Source organism: Chroicocephalus ridibundus, chromosome 3, assembly GCF_963924245.1.
Source record: "Chroicocephalus ridibundus chromosome 3, bChrRid1.1, whole genome shotgun sequence".
Taxonomy (NCBI): Eukaryota; Metazoa; Chordata; class Aves; order Charadriiformes; family Laridae; genus Chroicocephalus; species Chroicocephalus ridibundus.
Window position 1 is genome coordinate 67,571,373 of NC_086286.1, and position 26,250 is coordinate 67,597,622.

At 42.8% G+C, this 26,250-nt stretch overlaps 1 protein-coding gene across 5 annotated transcripts; it reads left to right on the forward strand.

Moving 5' to 3' along the window:
* Nucleotides 1-25,529, forward strand: SLC18B1 (solute carrier family 18 member B1). Of its 5 annotated transcripts, none has more exons than XR_010070342.1 (15): nucleotides 1-82; nucleotides 1,012-1,123; nucleotides 6,789-6,928; nucleotides 8,044-8,139; nucleotides 9,819-9,892; nucleotides 10,724-10,871; nucleotides 13,721-13,877; nucleotides 15,076-15,212; nucleotides 16,929-17,030; nucleotides 19,594-19,685; nucleotides 20,859-20,954; nucleotides 21,758-21,832; nucleotides 23,259-23,352; nucleotides 23,429-23,495; nucleotides 24,858-24,927. XR_010070342.1 is itself a non-coding variant. In XM_063329565.1 (15 exons), exons 2-15 carry the CDS (start codon nucleotides 1,042-1,044, stop codon nucleotides 24,928-24,930), a joined length of 1,413 nt encoding a protein of 470 aa, XP_063185635.1. In that variant the 5' UTR covers nucleotides 1-82; nucleotides 1,012-1,041; the 3' UTR covers nucleotides 24,931-25,529. The 5 variants fall into 5 exon arrangements, 4 of the variants coding, with proteins under 4 accessions (XP_063185635.1, XP_063185636.1, XP_063185637.1 ...); XM_063329565.1 differs by having other exon boundaries at nucleotides 23,449-23,495; nucleotides 24,858-25,529; XM_063329566.1 differs by lacking the exons at nucleotides 1-82; nucleotides 1,012-1,123 and adding an exon at nucleotides 6,201-6,370 and having other exon boundaries at nucleotides 6,792-6,928; nucleotides 23,449-23,495; nucleotides 24,858-25,528.
* Nucleotides 25,530-26,250: the final 721 nt, after the last annotated feature.

Here is a 26,250-nt window from a genome sequence, read left to right on the forward strand (position 1 = left end):
CGTAACCATGGAGACGGCAGCGGCGGGGCCGCCGGAGCCGGCCCAGCCCGGCCCGGCCGCAGGGAGCGCGGCCTCCTGAGGGGTAAGACATCTTCAGCAGCCGGGTAGGGGCTACCTGGGTCTATGGGCCATCTGGGGCTGGGTCCCATCATGTTCCCTAGGGCAGTACGGGCACCTGTTGCTGCCGAAGCGGTCAGGCCTCCAATGGCAGGCAGCATTTGTCAATGCCTGGCACCCTAGTGGAAGACAGGGAACAAACCTGACTGAAATCTCTGGCGGGGGGGGGCCGGTTACTGCACTTAGCTGTACCTTGGAAATCTAGAAAGTGCGACTGCGCTTGCCATCAGGTGCTCACACACGTCAGGTGTGTGTGAGCATTCACAAGTAATGCAGTTGATCTGGGCACCTGCAGCATGGCCACTACACTTCCAGTGTCTTACTTGCTCAGGTGCTGTCAGTCTGACACGGGACTTTGTCCATCCTATCTGTTTCAGACTTGACAATTTGACCATTGGGCAATCTACATATTGCTATCTTTGTAAACAATACATCATGACAAAATATAGCAGCTCCTGTGGGACATCTGGCCATGACTTCTCCCCTCCTTCCTCCACAAGAAGTGGGAACATACAATTTCCTTCATGTTGCTCAGACCCCAGAAAGCACGCAAACACACACAGTTTATAATGCCCACCTTCTGTCCCTCTCCCCAAGGAGAATGTTCTTCCCTATATCCATCTATCACTTTGTGGGAAAACAATGGAAGATTGGTGAGGAGGATTGTAAACATGCTCAAGTGACTTGCAGCTGAGGTGTCAAAAACACCTATCATACTAAACGTTGCTTAGTCTTGTGCGTTTGACAAGTAGAACATCTGTGTAGATCAAGCAGATAACACAGGCCTGTGATAGACTTAGAGGCACCCCATCAAACATGCTTGAGATTCCTGCCCTCCTGTGTGAACAATCAAAGCAGTGATAAACTACGCCTGTGCAAATCCCTCATATACAGGTAAAACAGCAGGTTCGGTGATCCTCGAGCATGGACCAAGCTCCGTGGTGCCTGTGTCCCCGCTTGTGTGCCTCTGCCCAGGTGCTGCTTCAGGGATGCCCTAGTTGGCGAGGTAATGAAAATAAATTTACTCTTTGCTTTTCATCCATGGTTTTGTGGTTGTTTCTGCATCCCACCCGCACTGGCTCACACACTCTCAATCTTCTTGTGCCCCTTAAAAAGCCCTAAATATGCCTAATCTATAGAGGAGGTTTTGTACTGAGTAGAACAATAAACCATTACCTCCCTCAGGGTCATCAAAGCGTAATAACAACTCCACAGCCAGCCATAAGACACATCAGTATTGCCGGATAAGTGCAATATACATTCTGTCCAGCAGATGGAAGTATGCACACGTAAAAGATTTGTATTACAGCAAAAGTGATAATCACAGTCAAATTATCATCTCATATTCTAGAAGTAGAATATGTAAAAATAGTTTTCCTAGCACAGCTGCAAGAAAACAAAGCTGCGCTAAGATAAAAGTTATGTATATGTAGAGGGGAGGTTTGCATTGGCACTGAACGCTGTGTTGAAATGTTGGTATAGCATAGTAGGAGTACGTATTTGTATGTAATGATTAATGGAAGTGTGTGATCTTGTTTGAAAGTCCACTCCGCTGCACAGTGTGTTAATGTGAGCTCAGCGTTCATGTGGGCACTCTGCACACTGTTGGCACTACTCCACCTGCTCCACCTTCCTGTCCAGATTCCTACAAGGAGTAGCTAGTTTCTTAACCTCTGTATTTTCTCTTCTGAGTTACAATGTCCATTTAGCACCCTGCTGTTTAAATGCTGGCATAGAGCCACAGGGCATGACACGTTTAAGTCAAGGATTGCAGTCCTGTGCTAAGGAGTACTTCTAGCGCACTTGAGGGTGGGTGAGCAGGGTAACAAGCAGAGTGCCAGAAAATGAGAAGCTGCCAGATGCAGTGAAAGAGCCTGCCTGGGCTCCAACGGGCTGAGGGGGTGTCAGTGCAAATGCTGGCCTGGTGTTTCACTGAGCAGCCAGCTCCAACAGAGGAATTTGGTCCTCTCAAGATTTGTTTATCTTATAAACAGCATAACATGCTGTCTACAAACTTGGATTTGGGGGCAGGAAAAGTAACCACAAGCTGCTGTCACATGACATTCAAGAATTTGGATTCTCACCAGGTTGCTGTTCTGGGCAAACCATTCTGACTCACCTTCTTGCTGCATATATTTAAAAATGCTTTGGTTATAGCTACTACCCTCTGTGCTCTCCATTCAATTTCTTGACTCCCCCTGACTGTCGCCCCTTTCCAGGGTGGCAGCCTTCCTCTTTTTAATCCGTATGATCAAAATGGCAACTGAACTTGGGGGCTTTTTCACAAGAGTGATATTGTAGCAAGGATATAATGGTTGACTCTGTCTTGGCCATCCTCTTCCTGCTCCTTTTGGCTTTCTCTGTTTCTCTCCTTGTCTTTTGCTGCAGTAACCTTTACCTTCACCCTGTGCTCACCCTGGCAACCACAACCCAGCTTTTGTTCAAATTGCCGGACTCCAGTGATAGCTTAAGTGCCGTGTTATAAACTGTGGAGACTCAGGAACTGAATAATGAGTAGTTCAGACAGCGTCAGAGTACGGTGAGGCAGCCAGGTAGGCAGGTGAAAGTGTCAGGTATTACAAACTCCCAAGAGAGGTCCCTGACACTGCTGAACTCTGAACAATCAGTTCTGAATTTCAGTTCTGAATAATCCATGCAAAATGTCTTTCCCTCTGACATCTGTTTCTAGAAATACAAAGCACAGGCATGTGCTATGATTAGATTTCTAATATCACAAGATAGAATTATCTCATTTTCACTCCAAAACTGACATAATTTCTCAGCCCTGTGGAATGTCAAGTTGGAAGCTTTCTTGCAAGTAACACCAGTGCACATTTCACCCTACTCTTCCTAAACAATTATCCATTTCCTGGTCATACAGTCCAGAACAAGGTTCTGCATCATAAAGATTTTTGTAGAAGTCAGGCTATTTTTACCCATTTTCTCTACCTTCCATAGAAGTCCTGCTCCCCGGCCCAGCAGAGAGAGATGTGCATTTCCAAGCACCTCCAGGTTAACAGTTCAGAACAACCAACAACGTGCTGCTGCTCAGGAGTGCAAGGGATGTCGGCATTAAGTTCCAAGGTCCTGGAGAAAGTATGGTGAGACCAATTCTGGGGTCCCAGAAAGAGGACAGGCTATGGCATTTCAATACCAATTTGAGAAGAAGAAAGACTTTGATGCCATGATAACTGAACAAAGCAGTTTGCCGGTTTTCATTGCCTTTCACAGGTTCTGCACTAGACTCTCAGAGGATGTGGTTATGATGTGGTTACATTACAGCCATTTTATACTCTTTTCAAATGCCTGTGTGCAGCCACTATGACTTCTGGCAAATAAATAGTAATATGATGCAAATAAGCACTGTCTAAGTGATTTCTGGATTGTAATGCAAAAGTATGTCTAACATCTCTGCAAATACACAGAACAATAATAAGGGATATATACTCTCACATGTGCTGAGCATTTCAGAATGTCCTGGAAGTCCACAAAGGAAGCTGTTCTTAAAGCAATGGTTCTTAATATGTTTTTATCTTGTGGACATAAGCAATGGATGTAGACTCTATTTGCAGTATTTATAGAGGGCTCAGTGCTCCAAGGCATGGATTCTACACGTGATTTTTGTACCTGAAAGGAAAGAAATATTTTTTTTAAGTTGCTGCAGACATGACATAAGCAAGAAAGGCTTGTATGCTTTTAAAAAAAATATTTTTGTTAGACTTGAAAAACTATTGTAACAGGCTGGTAACAAGTCCCGACTCAAAGGTTAACAAATATTTATAGGTTATGAAGAATATATGAACAATTAACAAACGCGTTCAATCAAACAGTATCTTCTGGCAATAATGAGCAGTGCATAAGTGAATTGTGTGCACTAATAGGGAGTTCATAGCCCCGTTTCATTATTGGAGCCGTAGCTCATGCTGATCACTGTACCTCACTGCAACTTCCCGCACTTCAGCCTTCTACTGCATGCATTGACTTTGTGGAAATCTGACTCCATAGGCTTTATTGGTTTACTCATTACTTACATGTAATTATTAATGAGAGGAGGACTGGCTTTGAAAGTAGTTGGAATCTGTTGAGTGCGAGCCTAGGCTGAAAAGAGCAAATAGTTGGAGTAAAAACTATTTCATCTCCTGAACGTAATTACCTGTCTGTCTCTAGCCACAAAAGACAAGCTTATTCTCCCTCCATGATTTTAATGTCTCTCTATAAGTTCATAGAATGGTTCGGGTTAGAAAGGACCTTAAAGATCATCCAGTTCCAACCCCCCTGCCATGGGCAGGGACACCTCCCACTAGACCAGGCTGCTCAAAGCCCCATCCAGCCTGGCCTTGAACACCTCCAGGGATGGGGCATCCACAACTTCTCTGGGCAACCTGTTCCAGTGCCTCACCACCCTCACATTAAAGAATTTCTTCCTAATATCTCATCTAAATCTCCCCTCTTTCAGTTTAAAATGGTTACTCCTCGTCCTATCACTACACTCCCTGATAAAGAGTCCCTCCCCATCCTTCCTGTAGGCCCCCTTCAGGTACTGGAAGGCCACTATAAGGTCTCCCTGGAGCCTTCTCTTCTCCAGGCTGAAGTTCACGTGTCGTGCTTTGCATGCATCACTTTTTTCTTATTATCCTTTTGCCAGACTCGGGATGACTTGCAAGTGCTCTTCCTCTTTTTTGTGGGGGTAAGGCTGTTCAAGGGGTAAGGTTGTATCTATGAAAAAGATTTACGTTTCTATCTTTTTCTGGAGGCAGACAGGAAAAAATCAAGGGGATTTTTCAACTTCACAGCCGTAATATATGCCACACACAATATATTGTCAAAATAGGTTTCAGCAAGGAATGTGTGTCTGTTGTTCTTTGTGGCTGCTAAATATTTTTTAAGTTTCCTAATCTTGTGATAAGAAAGTAACTCTGTGTTTTCCTGTCACATGCAGTGTGGGATTCTAAAGTTAGGTACATGGCAACATTTGCTCTGAAATGTCCTTATTATGCATCTTATATAACTGGAGACTAGATGGAATACTGATGGCCTAGTAAAAATAGTGCTTTTAAGAATTACTGGTTTTTCTCTTCAAGACATGGGTGGTCTGTCTTCTATTACATTTTGACGAGGTCCACAGCTCTTGTTCCTCACTTTCCTCCCCTCCCAATAGGAACTTGTGCCAAACGTGTTCATTGTATCACCTCTTCCTAATCTCCAGCTTAAATTTACTCCTGCCCAGTTTCTAGCTATTAATTCCTCTGACAACTTTGTCATTCAGCTCTTCTGTTACTGTTTTATGGTCCCTGTAACTTGCCAAAGGCTGTGAAGATGATCATCGATCTTACTTGGTCTATCAGTCTATTCAGCCATCCTGCATCTCCCTTTGGTATCCCTTTTTAAAACAGATGAATGCTTGTGCATACAAGGCAAAATCAGTGGCAAACCACTAGCCACCCCGACGAACCTTAGTGAGCAAAGCTGGGCCAAAGTGGTTAAGTTTTCAGGAACCGTAATCAGCTTATTCAGCTGTAGCCAGGCAGAGTCCCTGGAGCTGATCCCTCCTTTACCATCCAAACTTCGTGGGATGCACCTCCTGGGTCCCTGATCCCAGCTCCCCATGGTCCCTAGCAGTCACAACAATGTAGGATTCATAAACTGTTTGAGCTCCTGTTTTAATACACTTGGGATTTATGCTTCCATTGCGAGACTTCTCTGGAACGTGCATTGTTCCGCTTGTAGAAAACATCTTTCTACAGCCCAGGGGAGGCACAGCCGTATTCAGCCGATACCCACTTGTTCCTGTGACAGCTTTGCCCGCTACCTCTCCGGTTTCCTTCACCTGTAACCTGTCGCAGCGGCTGTACCTACAGCATTTCACATTCTGCCAGGTCCGGGCAGTAACCGGTTCCCCTCCGCCTCATGCTCAGCCCTCCCTGTCAGCCGCCGGCTTACCCTCACCCTGCCCAAAGCCCGGCGCCGGTTGTGCTCTCCCCACCCCGCCTGGCAGCCCCCGCGGCCGCCCTGCCGCTGCCTCCCGGCGGGGCCCCGGTGTCCCGCGGCGTGTGTCGGGGCGCGGCGGGCCGCCCCCGCAGGCCGAGCATGCTCAGTGGCGGCGGACGGGGCGGCGGGGCCGGCGTTGGCCCCGGTTAGCGCTGCCAGACGGGGCGGCGGGGAGGTGTCGCGCTGCACCGGCCGTTGCGGGCGCGGAGCTCCTTCCCCATGAGCAACCGTGAGGCGGAGGGCGCGGGGAGCGAGCGGCCCCCAGGTGGGGAGGCGGCGGCTGCCCCGCGTTTCTCCGCCGGTGATCGACGGCGTGAGCGGGACGGCGCCGAAGGGCCGCTCCGCAGCGCCGGAGCCTGCGCTGGGAAGGGGAGAGGGCGGGTTTGTCCCCGAGGTTGTGTCCCAGGGCTGTCCCCGCGGGGGTGCGTGCCTGCAGGCGTGGGGCCGGGCCCGGTGCACGGCGCGGCAGCCCCTGCGAAAGCCCGTGCCGGGTGGGCTGAGGGGCGGCGGGCTGGGCCCGGTCCCTCGTGAGGGAGAGAAGTGTCACGGCTTGGTGTAGTTCCCCCGACAGGGGAGGCTAGAAGTTTTGGGCGGATTTTAATTCTCAAACCTCATTTGCAAATTTTAATTCCCTCTATCAATTTATAATACTTTTTTTTTTCCTTTTTGTTTTGCGTTTTAAGAAGATGGCATGCCAGAAGCACTCGGTGAGGAGTCAAGAAGGCTTACCAGAGAACAGCTATATACGATGGCAGCAACAGCTTCGATAAACTTCAGTTCAATGATATGCTATTCAATCCTGGGACCCTTTTTCCCTTCAGAGGTAAAGAAACAATTTAGCCAGCTACTCTTTAGATTATTTTTTTTTTTTTTTGCACGTTGAAAGCTTTGAAAGGATCCTGAATGCTGCGGGACCTTTATGGCTGGCTGTAAGCTCCGAGTTAGACTTTTCAGTTGTGGGAATTCGTAGTGATAGCATGATGCTGGCTAGAATAGATGAGAGTGTGCGTAATGGTGACCTGAATCCTGTCCATGGACTAATTTCATTTTCCCGGTGGCTGCAGAGAAGATGGCAAACTAATGATACGAGATAGAAGTTGAAATGAATGCTTGGAGAAGTGAAATAGTATTTGCCCAGTTGTTGTATAGCAGTTTGGTAGTAGAGCTGAGATTAAAACTGCCCGTGTCCTGACTTGTATTTCAGTGCCTCAGCCACTCAGTGACTTTTTATTTATAGCTGCCACTCTGTTAACTCATGCTGGGCCATCGTTCACTGTGTTAAACTTCCTGACCGAGCAACTGGAGGGAAAAACCCCCCAAAACTCAGCTTATGTTGAGTGAATACAATGCTTAAATGTAGGATGAAAAAACAATGGTTGCGGTACCTTTGCAGCAGAAGGCCGTTTCTCTCATGACCAAGTTGTTCCCAAGTATTAACAAAGAAACATTAAGATGATTTTTTGTTCTAAATATTCCAACGTACAGCTTGTACCCAAGTAACTGTATTTTGCCATCTGGATAAGTCAAAAATGTACCTGGTGCGTATTACGGGGAGGCATGACACAGTGAAAATAATGGATATCTCTGTTCACTGCCCTCTCACCATGTGAGGGATTGAAGCTTTGTAGCTAGCTCCACTGCACACCACCTGAAGGCACCTATATAAAAGCTGGTCACCTGTTCAGTATTCATCAAACAGCACAGTGTTTCTATTCATTGAAGAATCACTGATGTTTTTACCTTGATCACATGGAGTTTTAGTAGAAGTGCAACATGTCTTTAAATTGCTGTGTTACTCCTTTATGAGCCCCTACTGTCTTTGAGAAAGGAAATTGCTTTGTAACTGCATGAATTTAGAAAAAAAAAAAGTACAGGTATGAACGTTATTCATCTCAAGAATTTGCCTCCGTCTTTGCTCAGTTGTGATCTTTTTTGCAGGCAGAAAAAAAAGGTGCCAGTAACACCTTTGTTGGCCTGATTTTTGGATGCTTTGCTTTGGTCAATTTCTTGACTTCTTTAATCTTGGGAAATTATGTAAGTATAATTGAAGCTGTAATTTATTTCTGTGATGACACAGGTTGGTACATGAAGACATTTCTCTAAGGCTGAGAAAAGAGATGTGTCTCCAGTAGCATTCCTGCAGGCTTCTGTCTGTAGTAACTGGAGCCTGGCCAGTCAGTCTGAATCTGATCTAAGTCTCGTCAGTACAATTTAAAAATTAGCCTTCTACAATTCTTGAGGGTAGCATAGCGTGGCGGATATGTAGCAGTTTTTGTTTCTCTGGTTAACCGTTTGCTTCAGAGTAATTTGCTGATCAATTCTCCTTTCTATTACCTCCTTTCCCCCTACCCCCCATTTTATTTATTGCACTTACTTACATATTCTGTTTGCTTTTGGCACCATTCTGAAGGTGGTTTGTTTTGTTTTTATTTCCTTAGTTAGCTGCACCCCTTCTTCTTTTCTGGTATGTTGTCTTTTTCTTAACACTTCCTCCCATTATGACTCTGCTGTTTAACTTGGTTTCCACTTCATTTTACAGCAATGCGAGATAAATGTCTGCAGTTCTTGCAGCTTCAGTTTTCCGACAAATTCAGGATTTTCTCATGCTGGAGAAATTATGAATAAATTTTATAAGTTTGTTTGTTTATATGCTGGAGCACCACTGTCTATGCATTTTTGGCTATGACTGCTCAGGATCATACCCTAAATTTGGGCTGCTGCAGTTTCATGTTATTCTCTTTCTTTGGCTGGGCAGTCTCTTTGCTGACTCCATGGTAAATGGTTTTTCTCTGGTGGTGAGGTGGCTTATCAAGGTGTCACACAAGTGCCATTGGTGAGCCCAGTCTCTCTCGGTGCCTGTGATGGCATTCAACTATGGCACAACCTTCACCAGGTACCTTGCAGGGGGGAGAGAGAGAGTGAGTGCACCATCCTCACTGCAGGCAGGTGAAGGGAGCACCAGCAGAGGTGGACAGTCCAGCAATCAGAAATCCTGAGAGTTTCGGTGAAACTTGGCAAAATGTGGGCTTCAGTAATAATGGCTGAAACACAGGGATTTCTTCCAGGCCTGAACAAGAAAAGAGTCTGAAATACCTGTTGTCCTTAGGGGAAGTTACAGCATGGAATTAGAAGCTTAGGTGCACTTTGTTACAGGACTGAGTTGGCTTTACAGCATGCCTCTTGTCGTCCTTCACCCTGGTGGTGGAGTCTGAAATGAAGGAAAGTGGGGTGCTTTCCCTGGTAATGAATGGGGAAGCCCGAAGCTACTGTGCTTCCTATGGCAAAGCTTTGTGCTATAAAGCTTGTGATAAATTTGCTTTAAAATCAGCTTCCATTGACTCTCCTGAGCCACATACGTGGCAGGTATTGCTGACTTGTCATCACTGACGGTGCTGGAGGGGGAATGTATTACTTTCTGTTTGTTTGCAATGAGAGGTGCTGCTGTAACCTGCTGCTCTGCAGAAGCTGTGAAATAGTTAACTGCACCATTGTCTTACCATTCTGAAAACTGGGTTAAGTCACTTAACCGTTTAGAATATTTTTAGGTTCAGTATTGCGTGAAGGCACGCAGGCAGGAGCAGTGTCTCCAGGTCTTTTAGTTACATATGCTATAAAGTGCCACAATGTTTTAATTTCTTAACAGTAATTTACTTTGAAAGATTTTTGATCTAGGCTTGAAATAATAACATGTAAAAATTGCATTTAATTTACAGCTTACACATATTGGAGCAAAATTCATGTTTGTGGCGGGGATGTTTGTTTCAGGATGTGTGACCATTCTGTTCGGGTGAGTGATTTTTCTTGGTTGGTTTTGTTGCATTTATCTTCTAATCATTTTCATCCATATGAAAAGATGGACACAAAACAAAACTAGAAACTCTTGGGTATCCTTTAGGTGTTGGTTAGGTCATGTAACTTTTTATATCTTTACTTTTTATCTGTCCCTTGTAAAGCAGAATTAACACTTCTCATTTTCAGTAAGTTTCAAAGCCTGTTTACCGCTTTGAAAGCGAAGGTTCTATGTATTTAAATTTATTAATTTATATATGTTAAATGCATATGTATTTATATACATTAATAAATTTATGTATCTATCTATGTAGTTCATGAACAGCAAGAAATCTGTCAAAGTGCAGCAATAAGGGAACTATTTATGCATAATTTTTTAATTCTTTTGTTAAAAATATTGTGTGCAAATGAGCAGCTTTGCCTGGCAGGTAGAGGGGCTAAGCCACTCATTTTAGCAAAATAAAAATTTTATTAACAATGAAGGAAGCTCTTACTAGGTAGTTGTAACTCATTGCGTCAGGCTTCTTGCACAGTTCCTTGGAAGAGCTATGAAATACAACAGAAAATGGCATTGGAGTTTTTCACAGGTTAGGTTTTTTGTGGTCTTTTCACCACCAAAGAATGGGGAAAAGGCGAAAGCTGCCAAAAATAGTTTGGTAAAGTTTGAATTACTTCACCTATGTGATTCAAAAAGATGTGGCAATTGAAAGCATTGAGTGTCTTGTAACTGTGTCCTTTAATGAGTAAAAAATGATGCTCCAGGGCCTTTAGTAGATGAGTTGTTGCATCCTGAGACATCTCCATGTACTGTGTTGGTTTTTTTTTTCAGAATGCTGGACAAGGTGCCCAGTGGACCAATGTTCATTGGTTTGTGCTTTTTAGTAAGAGCAATGGATGCAGTCGGTTTTGCAGCAGCAATGACAGCATCATTTTCAATCCTTGCAAAGGCATTTCCCAATAATATAGCTACTGTTCTGGTAAGTACAAAAAACAGTGTTACAGCTGAGTAACCTGCAATACGATAAATTGCCAGTAGGCAGCCTAACACCAGGAGAAGATCTGCTGTCTCACGTGCAGGCATATTTGAAATTGTCACATAATGTGACAGTCCTAGAACAAGTTTAGACCTTAGCATGACTTCAATTAAATATAAATTAAGCAGTGTATATTGGTTGCTTATGTTTTGAAAACAGCTGACCATTGATGGCAGTAGTTATCTCTTCAGTTGAAATCAGATTGTTAAAATACTAATACAGCTTTTAGTGACTACTTCTACATGGGTGGTAAGAATCCATCTGGATTGATTCAAGAAATTTGATTGATTCATTCAAATAGTGTTGATTTAAATGACTTAAAGATGCAAAACTGGAAACAATTTTGATGTCATTTTTCTAATCTGTTGATCAAAGTGATGTATGAGTAGAGGAGAGTTAGAACTTCTTGAAATCTGGAGGGCAGTATTTCTGGTCATCAATGGTTCGTTTCAACCAGAGATATTACAATTATTTAATCAGGTTTTATGGTGTTAGGAAAAAAAATAATTTGCATTTAATAAAATGCTGCTTTTTCTTTCTTTTTTTCAGTGAATTCTGGTTTTGATTCAAATATAAGGTGACAGAAATAACTGGGTTAAATTTTAATGAGTGAACAAATGTTAAGAACATCCTTCAGAACATTTAATAAAATTGGAAAAGTTGGTGCTTTTATTAATATTGTTGTTAAGCTGTATAGTTACTTCTATAAATAAACGTCTATAAAAATTTGACCTCTTAACTAGCAAAAAACAGACTAAATTGTATCAGCGGTGAGGAGCTCACAATTTCTTTGGAAAGTAGGTTATACATTGTAATCATTTTTTGGATTTATTCAGTCAATAAGGTTAAGGTTTCATGTTTGCAAATTTTAAAATGTAATTTAAATAGGTAAGTGAAGTAACTTTGACTTAAAGGGATTTAGTTATCTATCTTATAATAATACTTAAATGAAATTCTGTGGTGGTAGCACCATAAACCTGATGCATAGCTGAACAGGGTACGAGGTGATGAAGGTGACCTTCATTAGAAACGCTAGACAGCTGTGGCTTGGTAGCTACTTTTGTTTTAAGTCTAGAAAGGGTGCTGTCAGAAGACAAATCGCTTTTAAATGTTGGTCTGTTTTCCATACTACATACTCTAATGTCTTGTTCTGCATGAGAATAAAACCTTTTCAAATTCATTCATGTAGATTTACTGTCCTTAAATGGACATGATGGAGAGTTCTTGTTACTGTGAGCTCAGCTCCTGGGGGTGGCAGAGGCTGGAGGTAGAAGGAAGAGCTGATTAGTTAAAGCAAGATGCATCCTATGATAAAACCATAAAGGCTGAAGGAATGGATGAGGGATCTTTAGCCTTGCTTTCCGTTGCCCTCCTTGTTAGTGCTAGATACTGAAAAGCACTTTTCCTCTTCTTACCCTTTTAGTACCAGTTTTCAGCCCACCTTTTACCCATCAGGTACCCTAGAGAATGTATGGGGAAGTTATTAAATGTAGGCATGTCAGCCTTGTTGAAGTGGGAAGTTCAGTATCTGTCAACATGATTCCTCTGCTGGAGGAGGTACGAACTTCAGAACATAAGCAATATCACTTTTCTTACAATGTCAGGTTTACCTTTATCCTTCTCTGATCTGTAGTAATGCAATGCCTCAGCTCCTCCTCCCTTCCCTCTCCCCACAAATAATTCTTTAATTTAGAAGGACTAAATGACGTACAGCCTGATTTGAACTGAAGTCTTGCCAATCATACATAGTTTTTTGTGGTTGGTGAGCAACACAAGTAAACGCATTATTTGGATGCAATTATGTGAACTCATGGTTATGCCACGTGTTGAAGTTTACCAAAATGCCTCAAATCTATCTAGAACTAATTTTAAGGATTTGCCAGTCATATGCTGTGATTTCCTTTCCTAGGAAAGGAAGAGGGTGGGACCCCTTGTGACCGAGGGTAAAGAACTTGGCTATTACAGACTGTGCCCGCTCTGAGGCCAGTTGACCACTCTGGCATCAGTAAAACTAAAAATCAGGATGAATCCCTGTACTACTTCTCTGGGTCCCAGAAGTTAGTAAAACTTTAAGCAACTATTACCACCAGCTGTTACTTGCTAAAAGGGCGTGGTCTAAGCATTGATCAGTCAAGCATTGAGGCAGATGTTGACAGTGGTGACTATGGTGTTGTGACACAAGATCTAAGTGTAACTGTATTATTGTCCTTTTGAAAATTAGTATCTTGTAAAAGATGCCACATTATTAAATTATAGCCAAAATAATCTCAGTTATCCCTATTGTAATTTCACTGTTATTTCCTACCCTTACTCAGTGAATCCAAACAGTCGGTTATGGAGAGAAAGCTTTTACTTGGCACAAGTACCTCATCCCACAAGATAATGATCCATCGGAGTAGGCTTGCTTGTGTCCTCTCCCTCAGGCTGGAGGGTAAATGCAGGTGGGATCACTTCAGCCTGAGTTGTTCTACAGATGCTTTCCATCGGTAGCGCATTTGTCTCTCCTCAGGACTGGGATGTGTTAGGTGGCAGCAGAGTGGCTAACGCTCCCTGTAGTGTGAAGCAAAGGAAGTGATTGCTGTCACGCAGACAACTGCAAAATTCCTTTTGCTATCCCACTTTGTGGGAAGCTCTCTACTCACCCTTATCCCCCTTGGTGTGATGCACTGCCTTTTTCTTTTCACTAGCCTATGTTGTGCTGCTCCTCCGAAAAATGGATTGCTTTTACTGTTACGCTAGAGTTTCTCAGCATTCTGACTTTTTTTTGCTTGCTTTTTTTTTTCATCTTTTAGGGCAGCCTTGAAATTTTTACAGGACTCGGACTGGTGCTGGGCCCACCTTTAGGTGGCTTTTTGTATCAATCGTTTGGTTACGAGGTCCCTTTTATTACACTAGGATGTGTAGTGTTGGTCTTGGTGCCTGTGAATATGTGCATATTACCAAAATACGGTAAGAACCCTTCTTCCCATCTCTTTCATGCGCTTCAATTTCTCAAGTACATAGCTGTGTTTTAGAAAAATATCCATTTCTGGTGTCTGATATAACTCGGAGGGCAAAGCTCCAGCTGAATTAACTTGTGACCTTGGTCAGGCCTGTGTTTTAATGCGAACTAAAATTAATGTGTGCAGATGGCCTGGAATGAATCCAACACCTCATGCCTATCTCCGCAAACACTAAGAAGTCTGTGTGGAAGTGAAGTGAGATAACTTTTTGTTTTCTTTTGTCTCTTTAGCTTCAGGGCTTGTAAAGGATCTGTTGTGTCTTCTTTGTGTCAGCTCGTCATTGCAGCTTATTATGAAAACCTTGGAGAATAACTTCATATATATTGGCTTTTAGAGAAAACTTACAGTGGTTAACCATGGGCTGCTACTGCTGACTTCCCCCCCAGCTCCCCAACCTCTGAAATTGAATGGGGTCGTGATATTACTGCCCAGTTTGAAACTACATTAAATAAATGCCAGCTCTGAGCTGGTGGATGCTAATGGATGAACTTTAGTTCGGTGTGTACTTTGAGACCCCATTCAACTACTAGGAGACCACCAGCATCAGGAAGGGAGCATGACTTAGAAATGACACCTCACCGTGACATCTAAAGAAGTTTCCTGTCTGGAGTGCGGATTGAACATGTAGGAGACCCGAATGACTAGTTGCTTAAAAATTCAAACAGACCTCAACTGATAAATAGCAATCTCTTTATTTTACTTTCACAGTGTGTTTCTCTGGTTGGATATGAATGATTCGTGGATGTTGTTTTGAGTTGAGATGTATCCGAGATTTTCATTTTATAGGGCTAGTGGAGAAGTAATTGTATTTTCACATAATTGGGGATAGTACGTGCTTTTGTTCTTTACGAGTTGGGGATTTGCAATGTTGGAAGCTAAATTTTGTACTTTACTTCTTTCATTCATCTATCACATTTGCATTTTTAAACGTACTTTTCTTTTTTTATTCCCCTATCAGATTGGGTTTTTTAGTATAAAAATAGTATAGTGCATAATAGTCTACTATTGACTTTCATTTATTAGTTAAGAAGAGTAATAGGACTAGAGAAAGGGAAATAGTGATTTCTTTTCTAAAGCAAGAAGATCAACCATGAGCTTATACTGCTGAAAATAATGCATTTTTCCCCTCTTTTCTCTTGAAACAGATTCGATCCCTAGCAAGGATTCCTTTTGGAAGCTCGTTCTTCTGCCGAAAGTCTTACTACTCTGTCTTACTATATTTTCTCTAAGTGCATGCTTGGGCTTTTTGGATCCCACAATGTCTCTGTTTATACTAAAGAAGGTAAGTCCTGTTAACGTGCAGGGAAGTCTTGGCTTGCTAAATAGTAAATAACTGGTTATAAATGTAGTTTAACTGTCCTAAACAAAATTAGGCCTTATCCAAGTACACTGCTTTAATTAACTGGTAATAATATGATTTCCAAATAACTTGATTTCCACAGTACTGACAAGTCACTGTCTGTTGCCTCTGGGTCTTGGTAACTTTGAGGAAATGTAAGGCCTATAAAATTGTGCTTTTTTTCACCTTAATTGTCTTTCAGCTGCAGAGTACCTTCTATGAACAGGGCAAAGCAGCTGGTTTTGTAAACAGAGGACTCTTTACTCCTTTCTGAAAGCAAATCCTGTAAAACTGCAACAGACACTGACAGCGTTATATCTTTTGATGTGGACATTTGTTTTTTACGGGACATGATGTTGCAGCTCTGCCACATCTTACAGCAATGCCAAAATCAAACTGATTGCAACTATGTAGCCTGCCAGCTGATTTCTTCACTTACTCACTAAAAAAGCAAATGCCATTTTACTTATTTATTTATTTTTAATTTATTTTAATATTTATTTATTTGTTTCCTACTTAATTTTATTTATTTATTTTCCCCATGGGTAATGACTTTGAAGTAAACTGTTTAAGATTCTGTTCCTGTGTGATAGTAAGCAATGCTCTTTGAGTGATTTATTTATTAATTGTTTTTTCAGGGAATAGCGTTTCACAGATTGTTGTGCTCCTACTTTTCATCTGTGTAATTCAGTACGTAAGAGCACTCATCCAGGGTGGAGGAGACTTGGTGCTAACCTCTTCCATCAGTGGAGATGTGAACGTACGTCTTCCACCACCCAGGGGAGGGATCTGTAATTATTCCACTGTAGAGTATCGCACACTGGTGTAACTCTTCCGCTTTCCCTCTGCACTGTGCTAACAGATACTTGCTGTGAGAGGGCCGTAGCCTTCTTGGCAGGTGTTCTAACCACTAAATTAGAGTTATTATCATATACTTGCGTATGGCAAGGAAATAGTGAATATTTATGTAGTCCGTGCCACATGAAACATCCTGGAATTCCCTCTACCTGGTAATTAAAGCACTCATTTGAGAGTCTAGTATGCTTTTGGTTCATTACACATTTTGTTTCAATATAGAAATATGACTCTGCATTAGGAAAATGTAGACCTCGGGGTGTTTGCAAAAAGACTCTTACTCATTTTCATAAAAAACAGTCTTTGGTTGAAAGGCCAGAGTTGTGTTTTATAGCACTACTTACTTTTAAGATGCACTGATATGCAGTGGATGAGTACAGTATTTATGCTTTTCTAAGTGGAAACACCAACTGGATTGGAGAGGTAAAGACTAAATCCACGTAAATTTCCATGTCTGAAGTGTCAGTTTCAAATGTGCCGGATATTAATGTTAGAATCCAGTGTGCTGGCATAGGGACATAGCATAGTGTTTCCTCCTGAGATTATTTAGGCTTTATCTGAGTATGGCTGTGTCAGGTGCTCTCAGTCCATGCCTAGAAATATAATTGAAGGAAACTGGAGCAAGCTCTGCTGATGACTTCAAATACTTGAAAAACCTCTGTATGGTACCAGTAAAATACTTAAAATCACACATTTCAGTATTTTGACCTAAAATATAATTATTGGGTTGTTGTGTAATGAACGTAGCACATATGGTTTGTTGCTTTGGTGTTTTTTTTGTTTTATTTGTCTTCCTTCCCATAGTTTAAACTCCCAGCTGGCTACGTGGGCTTGGTATTCCTCGGTTTGGCACTCTCGTACTCCCTGTCTTCTCCCCTCCTTGGACTCATAAGCGACAAACGGCCAGTGAGTACTACCCCGCTGCTTGTGCAGGATTAGTAAAGCACTCTGTGGACTTCTCATATCGAAGCAGTGGATGTAGGCCTGGTCCTGTAAAGGGATCTGTCTTTCAGGACCTTGCATATGCACTGAATACTGTCAAGCAGAAGGTCTCTTTTGCCAAGTCCAAGTAATGTCCAAAATAGTAAAGGATGTCAGGCAAATATCCTGTAGTTGAAATGTGTTGAGCTTTTCTGGTGGACTAGGCACAATCGAGTTCCAGCCAATAGGGAACAGAGAGTAGGAAAACGTGTCCCACTTACTCATGCTTTTGTCCACATCTAAGTTTATCAGCTTCTGAGAAGAGGAGTAAAGATGTTCTGGTTAGCTGTATTGACTTTGTCTCTTAAAAAGTGTAACATTCAAATTAGATCAGCACACTGACTGGCTATGGTTCTCTAGCTCTTAGCTGCACCATAGAAAGAGCCTATGACAGTGATATACCTAAAACTGTCTGGTTGACAGCCACTGCTAATTGATCAAGAAAACATACACTGAATGCTGTGCATGAATGGCACTGCCAGTTTTCTGATGCTGTTTTTTTTTCCCACCACAAACTAATAAGTCTATGGGACTGGATGGGATTCACCCAAGAGTACTCAGGGAGCTGGCGGGAGAGCTCACCAAGCCTCTCTCCATCATTTATCAACAATCTTGGTCAACAGGGCAGGTGCCAGATGACTGGAGGGTGGCTAATGTGACACCCATCTACAAGAAGGGTCAGAAGGAGGATCCGGGGAACTACAGGCCTGTCAGCCTGACCTCGGTACCAGGAAAGATCATGGAGAGGATCATCTTGAGTGAGCTCTCACGGCAAGTGCAGGGCAGCCAAGGGATCAGGGCCAGCCAGCAGGGGTTTAGGAAAGGGAGCTCCTGCTTAACCAACCTGATCTCTTTCTATGACCATGTGACCCACCTTCTGGATGCGGGGAAGGCGGTGGACGTTGTCTATCTGGACTTTGGTAAGGCCTTTGACAGCGTCCCCCACAGCGTTCTCCTGGAGAAGCTGGCGAATCATGGCATAGACAAGTGTACTCTTCGCTGGGTTAAAAACTGGCTGGATGGCCGTGCCCAGAGAGTTGTGATTAATGGGGTGAAATCCTCTTGGCGTCCGGTCACCAGTGGTGTCCCTCAGGGCTCAGTTTTGGGGCCGGTTTTGTTTAATATCTTTATCAATGATTTGGATAAGGGGATTGAGTGCACCCTCAGTAAGTTTGCAGATGACACCAAGCTAGGTGGGAGTGTTGATCTGCTTGAGGGTAGGAAGGCTCTACAGAGGGACCTGGACAGGCTGGATCGATGGGCCAAGGCCAACTGTATGAGGTTTAATAAGGCCAAGTGCCGGGTCCTGCATTTTGGTCACAATAACCCCAAGCAACGCTACAGGCTTGGGGAAGAGTGGCTGGAAAGCTGCCCGGCAGAAAAGGACCTGGGGGTGCTGGTGGACGGCCAGCTTAACATGAGCCAGCAGTGTGCCCAGGTGGCCAAGAAGGCCAACAGCATTCTGGCTTGTATCAGGAATAGCGTGGCCAGCAGGAGCAGGGAAGTGATCGTGCCTCTGTACTCGGCACTGGTGAGGCCTCACCTCGAGTCCTGTGTTCAGTTCTGGGCCCCTCTGTACAAGAGGGACATTGAAGTGCTGGAGCGTGTCCGGAGGAGAGCTACCAGGCTGGTGAGGGGTCTGGAGACCAGGTCGTATGAGGAGAGGCTGAGGGAGCTGGGCGTGTTTAGCTTGGAGAAGAGGAGGCTGAGGGGAGACCTCATTGCCCTCTACAACTACCTGAAAGGAGGTTGGAGAGAGGCGGGCGTTGGCCTCTTCTCCCAGGTGAATAATGACAGGACCGGAGGAAATGGTCTGAAGTTGCGGCAGGGGAGGTGTAGATTAGATATTAGGAGGAATTACTTTCCTGAAAGAGTGGTCAGGCACTGGAACAGCCTGCCCAGGGAGGTGGTTGAGTCACCATCCCCAGAGGTGTTTAAGAAGCATCTAGATTTGGCACTTCAGGGCATGCTCTAGTGGCAGAGATTGTAGGTTGTTGGATTTTGTTTTTTTGTTTTGTTTTGTTTTTTTGGGTTTTTTTTTTTTGTGCATGTATGGTTGGACTTGATGATCTCAAAGGTCCTTTCCAACTATGAAGATTCTATGATTCTATAATGATGGCCTTTTGCACATGAGAATTACATGCAATGCTACATGATATTTCTTATACTAAGGAAGAGTAAGACCTAAAATACTTCACTAACAGAGCAAAGCTGCTCACAACTCCATTACTCAGTATCCTGAAGAAATCTCTATTAAGCAGCTGCTGCCAGTGATTGCACTGGTGGCAAGGAAATGTGAATTCATTGTTTCTTGATGGTGTTCAGAACTGGCAGAGAAATTGTGAACTGCCAGTTTGTGTGTAATGGTGGTCTCTACAGGAGCAGGACTCTCTAGGAGATGAAGATTTAGAAGAGGGTTTTTAGGAAAGACAAAATAGTTAAATTACAAATTCACATCTTTAAATTATATACTTCTTTTCTTTCACAGAACCTCAGGAAGTGGCTGCTGGTATTTGGAGGCTTAATGACAGCACTGTGCTTTTTCATGTTAGGACCTGCCCCTGTACTGCACATTGAAAGGTACAGAAGTGCCTCTTCTTGAACCTGTCCCTTTATGTGATGTTTTTGCAATAGCTATCATGACCGTTGTCATGTGTGTCTGCAAGTCTATAATTAGCACCTCTGACCATGAAACAGGTGTTTTTTCTAACGTGAGACCATGAATACAAAGCAGTGGAAGCATCTGAAAATGGAGACTTTACAGCTTTGTAAAATAGATCCTTTTCCTTTGCTTTTTACTGTTACTGTGTTTCCTCATGTTAATGCATGTGGTGGGAAGAATGCTGGTTTTTATTTTCCTTTCCTTCAAGTTCTGTGGCACTTCCAGTGCAGCAAAACGAAGTTCTCTTTCTGTCTTACTTTTCAATTTTCTCTTTTTCACGAGTGTTTCTTAACTATGGGGTTTATTTGTGTGTCTATGCAGCAGTATTATTTTTTTCACCTCTCTACGTATAGCTTACTGAGGAAAATGCCAAGATTATAGCTTTGTTTTCAGCTAGCTAAGTAAAGACAACGTCTGTTGCACCTGAACACTGCATTGCCATGTCTCTCAAATTAATTCACAGCAAAACGCTGCTACATTTACAAAACAGCTGTACAGTCCTTTTGTCCTAGGTTATATACTCTGTTAAAGATGATAGACTTGCTAGTCTGCAGAATTAGTCAACTCCTTCCTCCTAGACTTCTCATTTTTAAAGAAGTTCATACATCTGAAACTTGTGAGATCATACATTTGAGCTGGTGAGAAAAAGAAATGAGTAAAATCTTAAACGTTCTTTTCTTTAGCTATGTCTATTTGGTTGTAATATATTGGGCTACAAAATTTGAGCTGCAAAATCCTTCACTTGTGCAACAAACCATGTCTAGAGCTTGAACGTATGTATTGCTGATTTAAGCTTGGCTATCTACCTCTTTATGTGCTTCTCTGAAAATGAACTGCATTTGACAAATACTGCATTTGACAAATACTTCATTTGAGCACAGGATATTCAAATTCTTTTACAAAGTCTTTTAAGCATAGAAATGTGTTTTTCAAGTCTTAGCGTTCAATTAAAGTACAATTCCTTTTGTCTTCAAGAAACCTAGTTTTCTGATCAGTCACGGAGAGATGATATAGCAGCCTTCAGTCTAACAGGGTCCTTACTTGAAAAGAGTCTTCAGCAGCTAACTTCTTTTAAATGCCTCTTTTTTCAGTCAGCTGTGGATGTTTGTGCTAGTGCTGGTTTTGATTGGCTTTTCCCTTGGCATGAGTGCTATCCCAGTGTTTCCAGAGATACTGCACTGTGCATAGTAAGTAACTCGGTCCAACGCATCTTTCATGTTACTGACAGTAGGAAACTGCAACTAATTTTCAGGGGTGAATATGAAGTGGGGGTTTGGTGTGGCTTTTTCCTCCCTCTTTGACAAAGGCAGGGAGTAACACTTAAATGCTTCCACTACTCTTTTGTCTTAGTTTTTTCTGACTGAGCACCCCAGTCATTATACTACAAATATAATTTTGGAAACGTGTACCTCAGTACTATGAACACACTGAAGTCCATCAGACTTTGGGTCTTATACTGTGGGGTGACCTGTGTGTGGTTGCATATACATAGGATTTATTTCAGCTTCTGAGGACGATTAATAGCAAGCAGTTTTCATTGGGTTTTTCAGACTGCATTGGCTTTGAGAGCTGCGCCTACAGGAGTCATAGTTGTGCAAAGTACAAGGTCTGTGATGTGGCTTAGCAGTAATGACCTAGAAGGGTCTTGATTTACTAGTATGTTCCTCTTGGAACAATGCCTTTCCCTCTTAAAAGCCACCTGTCACTGTTTTACACTTGCCGTATGAAACATGGGGAATGAGCAATGGTGTGATGTTAGGAATGATACTCGGAAGACATCAGAGATGAGGAGTAGCACTGCAATCTTCCAGAGAGGCAGCAAAGTAGTAAGTACTGGGTAAACAGACGTGATTCCACTGTACAGTTTTGTTTGTTAACTATTTATGCTGTGTCTAAATTAAAAGGAGGGAAAAAACTGTCTGTAGGGGAAGGCTATAGGCTGAGATGCAATACTGTATTGTACTACTCCAACTGGTCTGTCTTTCTGTAGTGAGAATGGATTTGAAGAAGGTCTGAGTCTGCTGGGACTGGTGTCTGGGCTCTTCAATGCCATGTGGTCCCTTGGGTAGGTGTATAGTCACCTCTTTGTAAGTGTTTGTTTCTTCCACGCTATTGCCACACAAAAGCCTGCTGCATTACAACCAGAAGTCTTGCATTGCAGTCATTGTGTTGACCTTGATTCAAAAAGTTCTTGCTAAAAAAGTGCCTGGTGGACATGTTAAAACAAAGCTTTTTACCCAACAAAGGGCTGAACTTGCCTTCCTTGAAATGTATTGCCCTGCATATCAAAAAGCTACAGTGATTGAGTGGATGTTAGCTTGCACTTCTGTGCGGTGTTTTTTGTTGTCACTGAAATATTTAATGCTCAATATAGAGAGAGGTGGACCGTAATTTTTTACAAAGCTAAGTCCACTCACGTGGAGGGAGCTAGAAGGTGTTTGCTCCTGACTTACTCTGTTCTTCCCTTTTCATTTTCCACATTTCCTCTTTTTGTCTGGGATAGCTTAGGGTAGAATCTTGTCTTTCAGCCACAGACATTATTTAAGGTCTGTGTTTGCGTAGCTTCACAGAGTGTGTCTGTATTTATTACCCAGTGGTCATCGCAGAAATGAGTGAAAGGCACTACTGGCCATGTGACTCTTCAGAATGGTCACTTGATGGGAAGTGACAGAGTCCCCCTGTTGACAGCCATTTCCAGGATTTTTTTATCTGTGCTTGTAGTCCTTTGTGGCTGCAGGTGGGTTTCAGTGGTACAAATTTGCACTGTTTTTTCCAAGCTAACCGAAGTTCTAGCTGTCCTGTTTATTTGGCATAGGGTTCAGTACAGATAGAGATAGGTAGGATAAAGTTACCAAACCATGTTATCAAACATGGTTTTATTATGTGACTTGGTTCCAGGAAGTCTTTCTAGTTTTACAGTTTTGTCCCTTTCTGTAGCAAGAGACCATGTCATGCAAGAGCTTTCATAACGTGACAGCAGCTGCATAATTTTTCATGGCATTCCTAGACAGGTATGAAGGTGTAGGGCGGTTACGTACAGCTCAACCTTACAGTGACCACATCCGTCACAATGTGCCTCCCTACCTGCCTGTTTCCATCAGTCTTTGGTCTTGAAGTTTGGAAGGTTTACATTTTGAGGGATGAGAGTTTAAATTTCTTTTATGCTAGAATTGATCGGTGTAGATGCCCTGTTAGAACATGGTCCTGAATGGGATCTCTGAGCTACCCCAGATACAGAAAAAGCGCATTCAGCTTCCTGATGACGATCCTATTTCCAGATGAGGAGGTAACTATTATTGGGGCCATGGCAAACAAAGAATTAATGCTTACTGTGGATTATAGGAAAGTTAGGTCTGTGGAAGACAATCTCTTTATTGACAAAGAAGAGAGAATCAATGGAGGGAGGCCACAAAACACAATAAAAAGTTCTCTGAGAATATGATGTTATCTTTTCTGTTTGGGATGACAATACCTGATTTGATTTGTTGCAGGGCATTTGCAGGTCCCACTCTCGGAGGATTTCTAAATGAAAAGCTGGGTTTTGAATGGGCGTCAGCCATCCAAGGAGGATGGGCACTATTAACTGTAAGTAACGTTTTTTTTGATTTTTATATCTATTGCAGTTATGAGCTGTTGCATAAGGTTATTATTATTATTACAGTTGTAACTGTTTCCTCAAAGGGTCTTGCAACTGGAATATTCTATATCACTGAGGCAACAAGGAGAAGGTATGTTGAGATAGTTATTCTTTATTTTACTTGCAGCCATCTAAAGCAAACCTTTGGAAGCTGTGATTCCATTTTTATCTCACTAGCAACCTGATAATGAATGAAAAGATGTGCAGTAAAAGTATTGCTTAAATTCTTTGTATGCTTTCCTAAATCCCTACTGACCTAAACAGAGACCTAAACCAGGACTGTGACATTAACAAGCAAACCCTACTGATGGTTCCTCCAGGAGGGTGTCTGTGAGCTGGAATATAGCTGGATGGTCGCATCCAGAAGGTAGTGGTCAACAGCTCAATGTCCGGATGGAGATCAGTGACGAGTGGTGGCCCTCAGGGGTCTGTATTGGGACCAGTACCGTTCAGTATCTTCATCAATGACATAGTGGGATCAAGTGCACCCTCAGCCAATTTGCAGATGACACCAAGCTGTGTGGTACAATTGACACACCTGAGGGACAGGATTCCATCTGGTATCAACATGGGCTGGAGTATGAAGGGATTGAGAGTAGCCCTGCTGAGAGGCACTTGGGGGTACTGGAGAATGAAAAGCTGGCCATGAGCTGACACTGCACTTGCATCCCAGAAAGCCGGCTGCATCAAAAGAAGCATAGCCAGCAGGTTGAGGGAGGTGATTCTGACCCTCTACTCTGCTCTGGTGAGACCTCACCGGGAGTACTGCATCCAGGTCTGGAGTCCTCACCACAAGAAGGACATGGACCTGTTGGAACAGGTCCAGCAGAGGGCCATGAAAGATGATCAGAGGGATGGAGCACCTCCCCCATAAGGACAGGCTGAGAGAGATGGAATCATTCAGCCTGGAGAAGAGAAGGCTCCAGGGGGATCTTATAGCAGCCTTCCAGTACTTAAAGGGGGGCTACAGAAAAGATGGGGAGAAACTTTTTAATAGGGCCTATAGCAATAGGACAAGGGATAATGGTTTTAAACTAAAAGAGGGTATATGCAGACTAGATGTGAGGAAGAAATTTTTCACTCTGAGGGTGGTGAAACACTGGAACAGGTTGCCTAGAGAGGTGGTAGACACCCCATCCCTGGAAGCATTCAGGGTAAGGTTGGACAGGGCTTTGAGCAACCTGATCTACGTGAAGAAGTCCCTGCTTGTTGCAGGGAGGTTGGACTAGATGACTTCTAAAGGTCACTTCCAACCTGAACCATTCTGTGAAACGATAGGTATGAAAGTGATAGTATGCGGTTCTGTGCAATAGTGAGGAACAAAATCCAGTGATCCACATAGTTCTTTCCACATAATGTGTGGCTTTTTTGCTATGATGTTGGCGTTGAATAGAAGTATCTAGAGAATATTAAACCTGTTTCTTCCCTCCTGTTCCTCTCCTTCTGAAAACAGTTCCAGTTCCAGTCTTCACAATCCTCCTGGTAATAATGAAGAAAGAACTCATCTGATGGGCAGTGACACATAGCCAGGCATACTTTCAATTCTCTGTTTACTGTTGTGGTTTAACCTAGTGTTGAGATGAGTGGACTTAACAGTGTTTCATTATTCTGGCGCTGGCATACATGATCCCTTGGTGAACAACTAGTTGTGGTTTAATCGTAGCTGCATCACTGTTTTGAAACACTAAACACTGACTGCCTTTCTTTTGTAAGTCCTTGTGTAGATTGGCTGAAGTGATGAGTAACCCTCAGATGTCAGCCTGTTTAATTGTGTTCCACATACAGTGCACCACTGTATGTGAAGATGTGTGTTTTCAAATGTCTGGTTTCTATACTTGAGCCTGCTGTGCATTATTCTTGGGTAAAGCTACTATTTTGCTACCGTGATTTTTCTGTATTTTTTTAAAGAAAGTTCATTATCTTGTAATACTTTAACTGATAACATGAAATGTTGAAATGGAATTTGAAATGACAAAGCATTAAGCACAATATTGTTTTCAATAAAGCAACTTTTTTTCCTAAGTTTTGTGAATTTTTCTAAGACAATAAGAGTTTAAAAGACTTTGCATCTACCAGCACTTGTATTATCTTGAAAGTGCCTACAGAGGGGAAGGAAAGGTAATTAAGAGAAGACAGCTATCGGATGTTCGGTCCTGGAGGCGTATGGTGTGTATATACGTACAGGCACAGACATATGTATGTTTGTCTTGTACATGAAGACCCTGCTTAGTGTGTGTGAGATCTATTTTACTAATAAATGCCTGCTGAAATTTTTGTAATAATTGCCTCTGCGACAGTAAATCTATCAAAAGTCTAGGGCTACTATTTTCCAGCAATGGGGGGAAAAAAATCTCACCTCCACCAGAGGCTTGGAAAAAGAGGCAAGGAGAACTGAGACAAGGGCATGCTTGGCAAACTGACGCTAGACTTCTTGACCTTGGTTGGGCTTAAGGACAAATAAAAGACTGTTGCCACAGAACTGGGTCCTAGAATGGGTTCTACCCATTTTTCCCTAAATAAGAAAAGTGGTCTAGTCCTAGTTTCTCTTTTGAGAAGCTACTGGAATTTACATGAGAAATACTTCTTTCTCTGCCAGAGCCCTTTTTGGGGGCACTAGCAAGAAGAACTGCTCTGTAGCCAGCAGAACTGTGAAGCATCAGGGTACCAAAGGGCAGGCTTCCCCTGGGAACATTCTGGCAGTATCTCCCTTTCCTTTTGTATCAGGTGTTAGACTTCATTGAAAACGGGAATGTACACCTCAACCAATTGTGAAGCGCTGACCCTGCCGGTGCCAATGGCGAGGCAGGTGAGAAGGAGCTGAGAGGACTAGAGGTAGACACAAGGTG

What these genes read in the sequence shown, in the direction of transcription:
- SLC18B1 (XM_063329565.1), top strand. Translation starts at nt 1,042, where the DNA reads ATGGACCAAGCTCCGTGGTGCCTGTGTCCCCGCTTGTGTGCCTCTGCC. An exon ending in CCTGTACTGCACATTGAAAG is followed by an intron (nt 19,686 to 20,858) that starts GTACAGAAGTGC and finishes CTCTTTTTTCAG; the next exon opens with TCAGCTGTGGATGTTTGTGC. An exon ending in ACTGAGGCAACAAGGAGAAG is followed by an intron (nt 23,496 to 24,857) that starts GTATGTTGAGAT and finishes TTCTGAAAACAG; the next exon opens with TTCCAGTTCCAGTCTTCACA.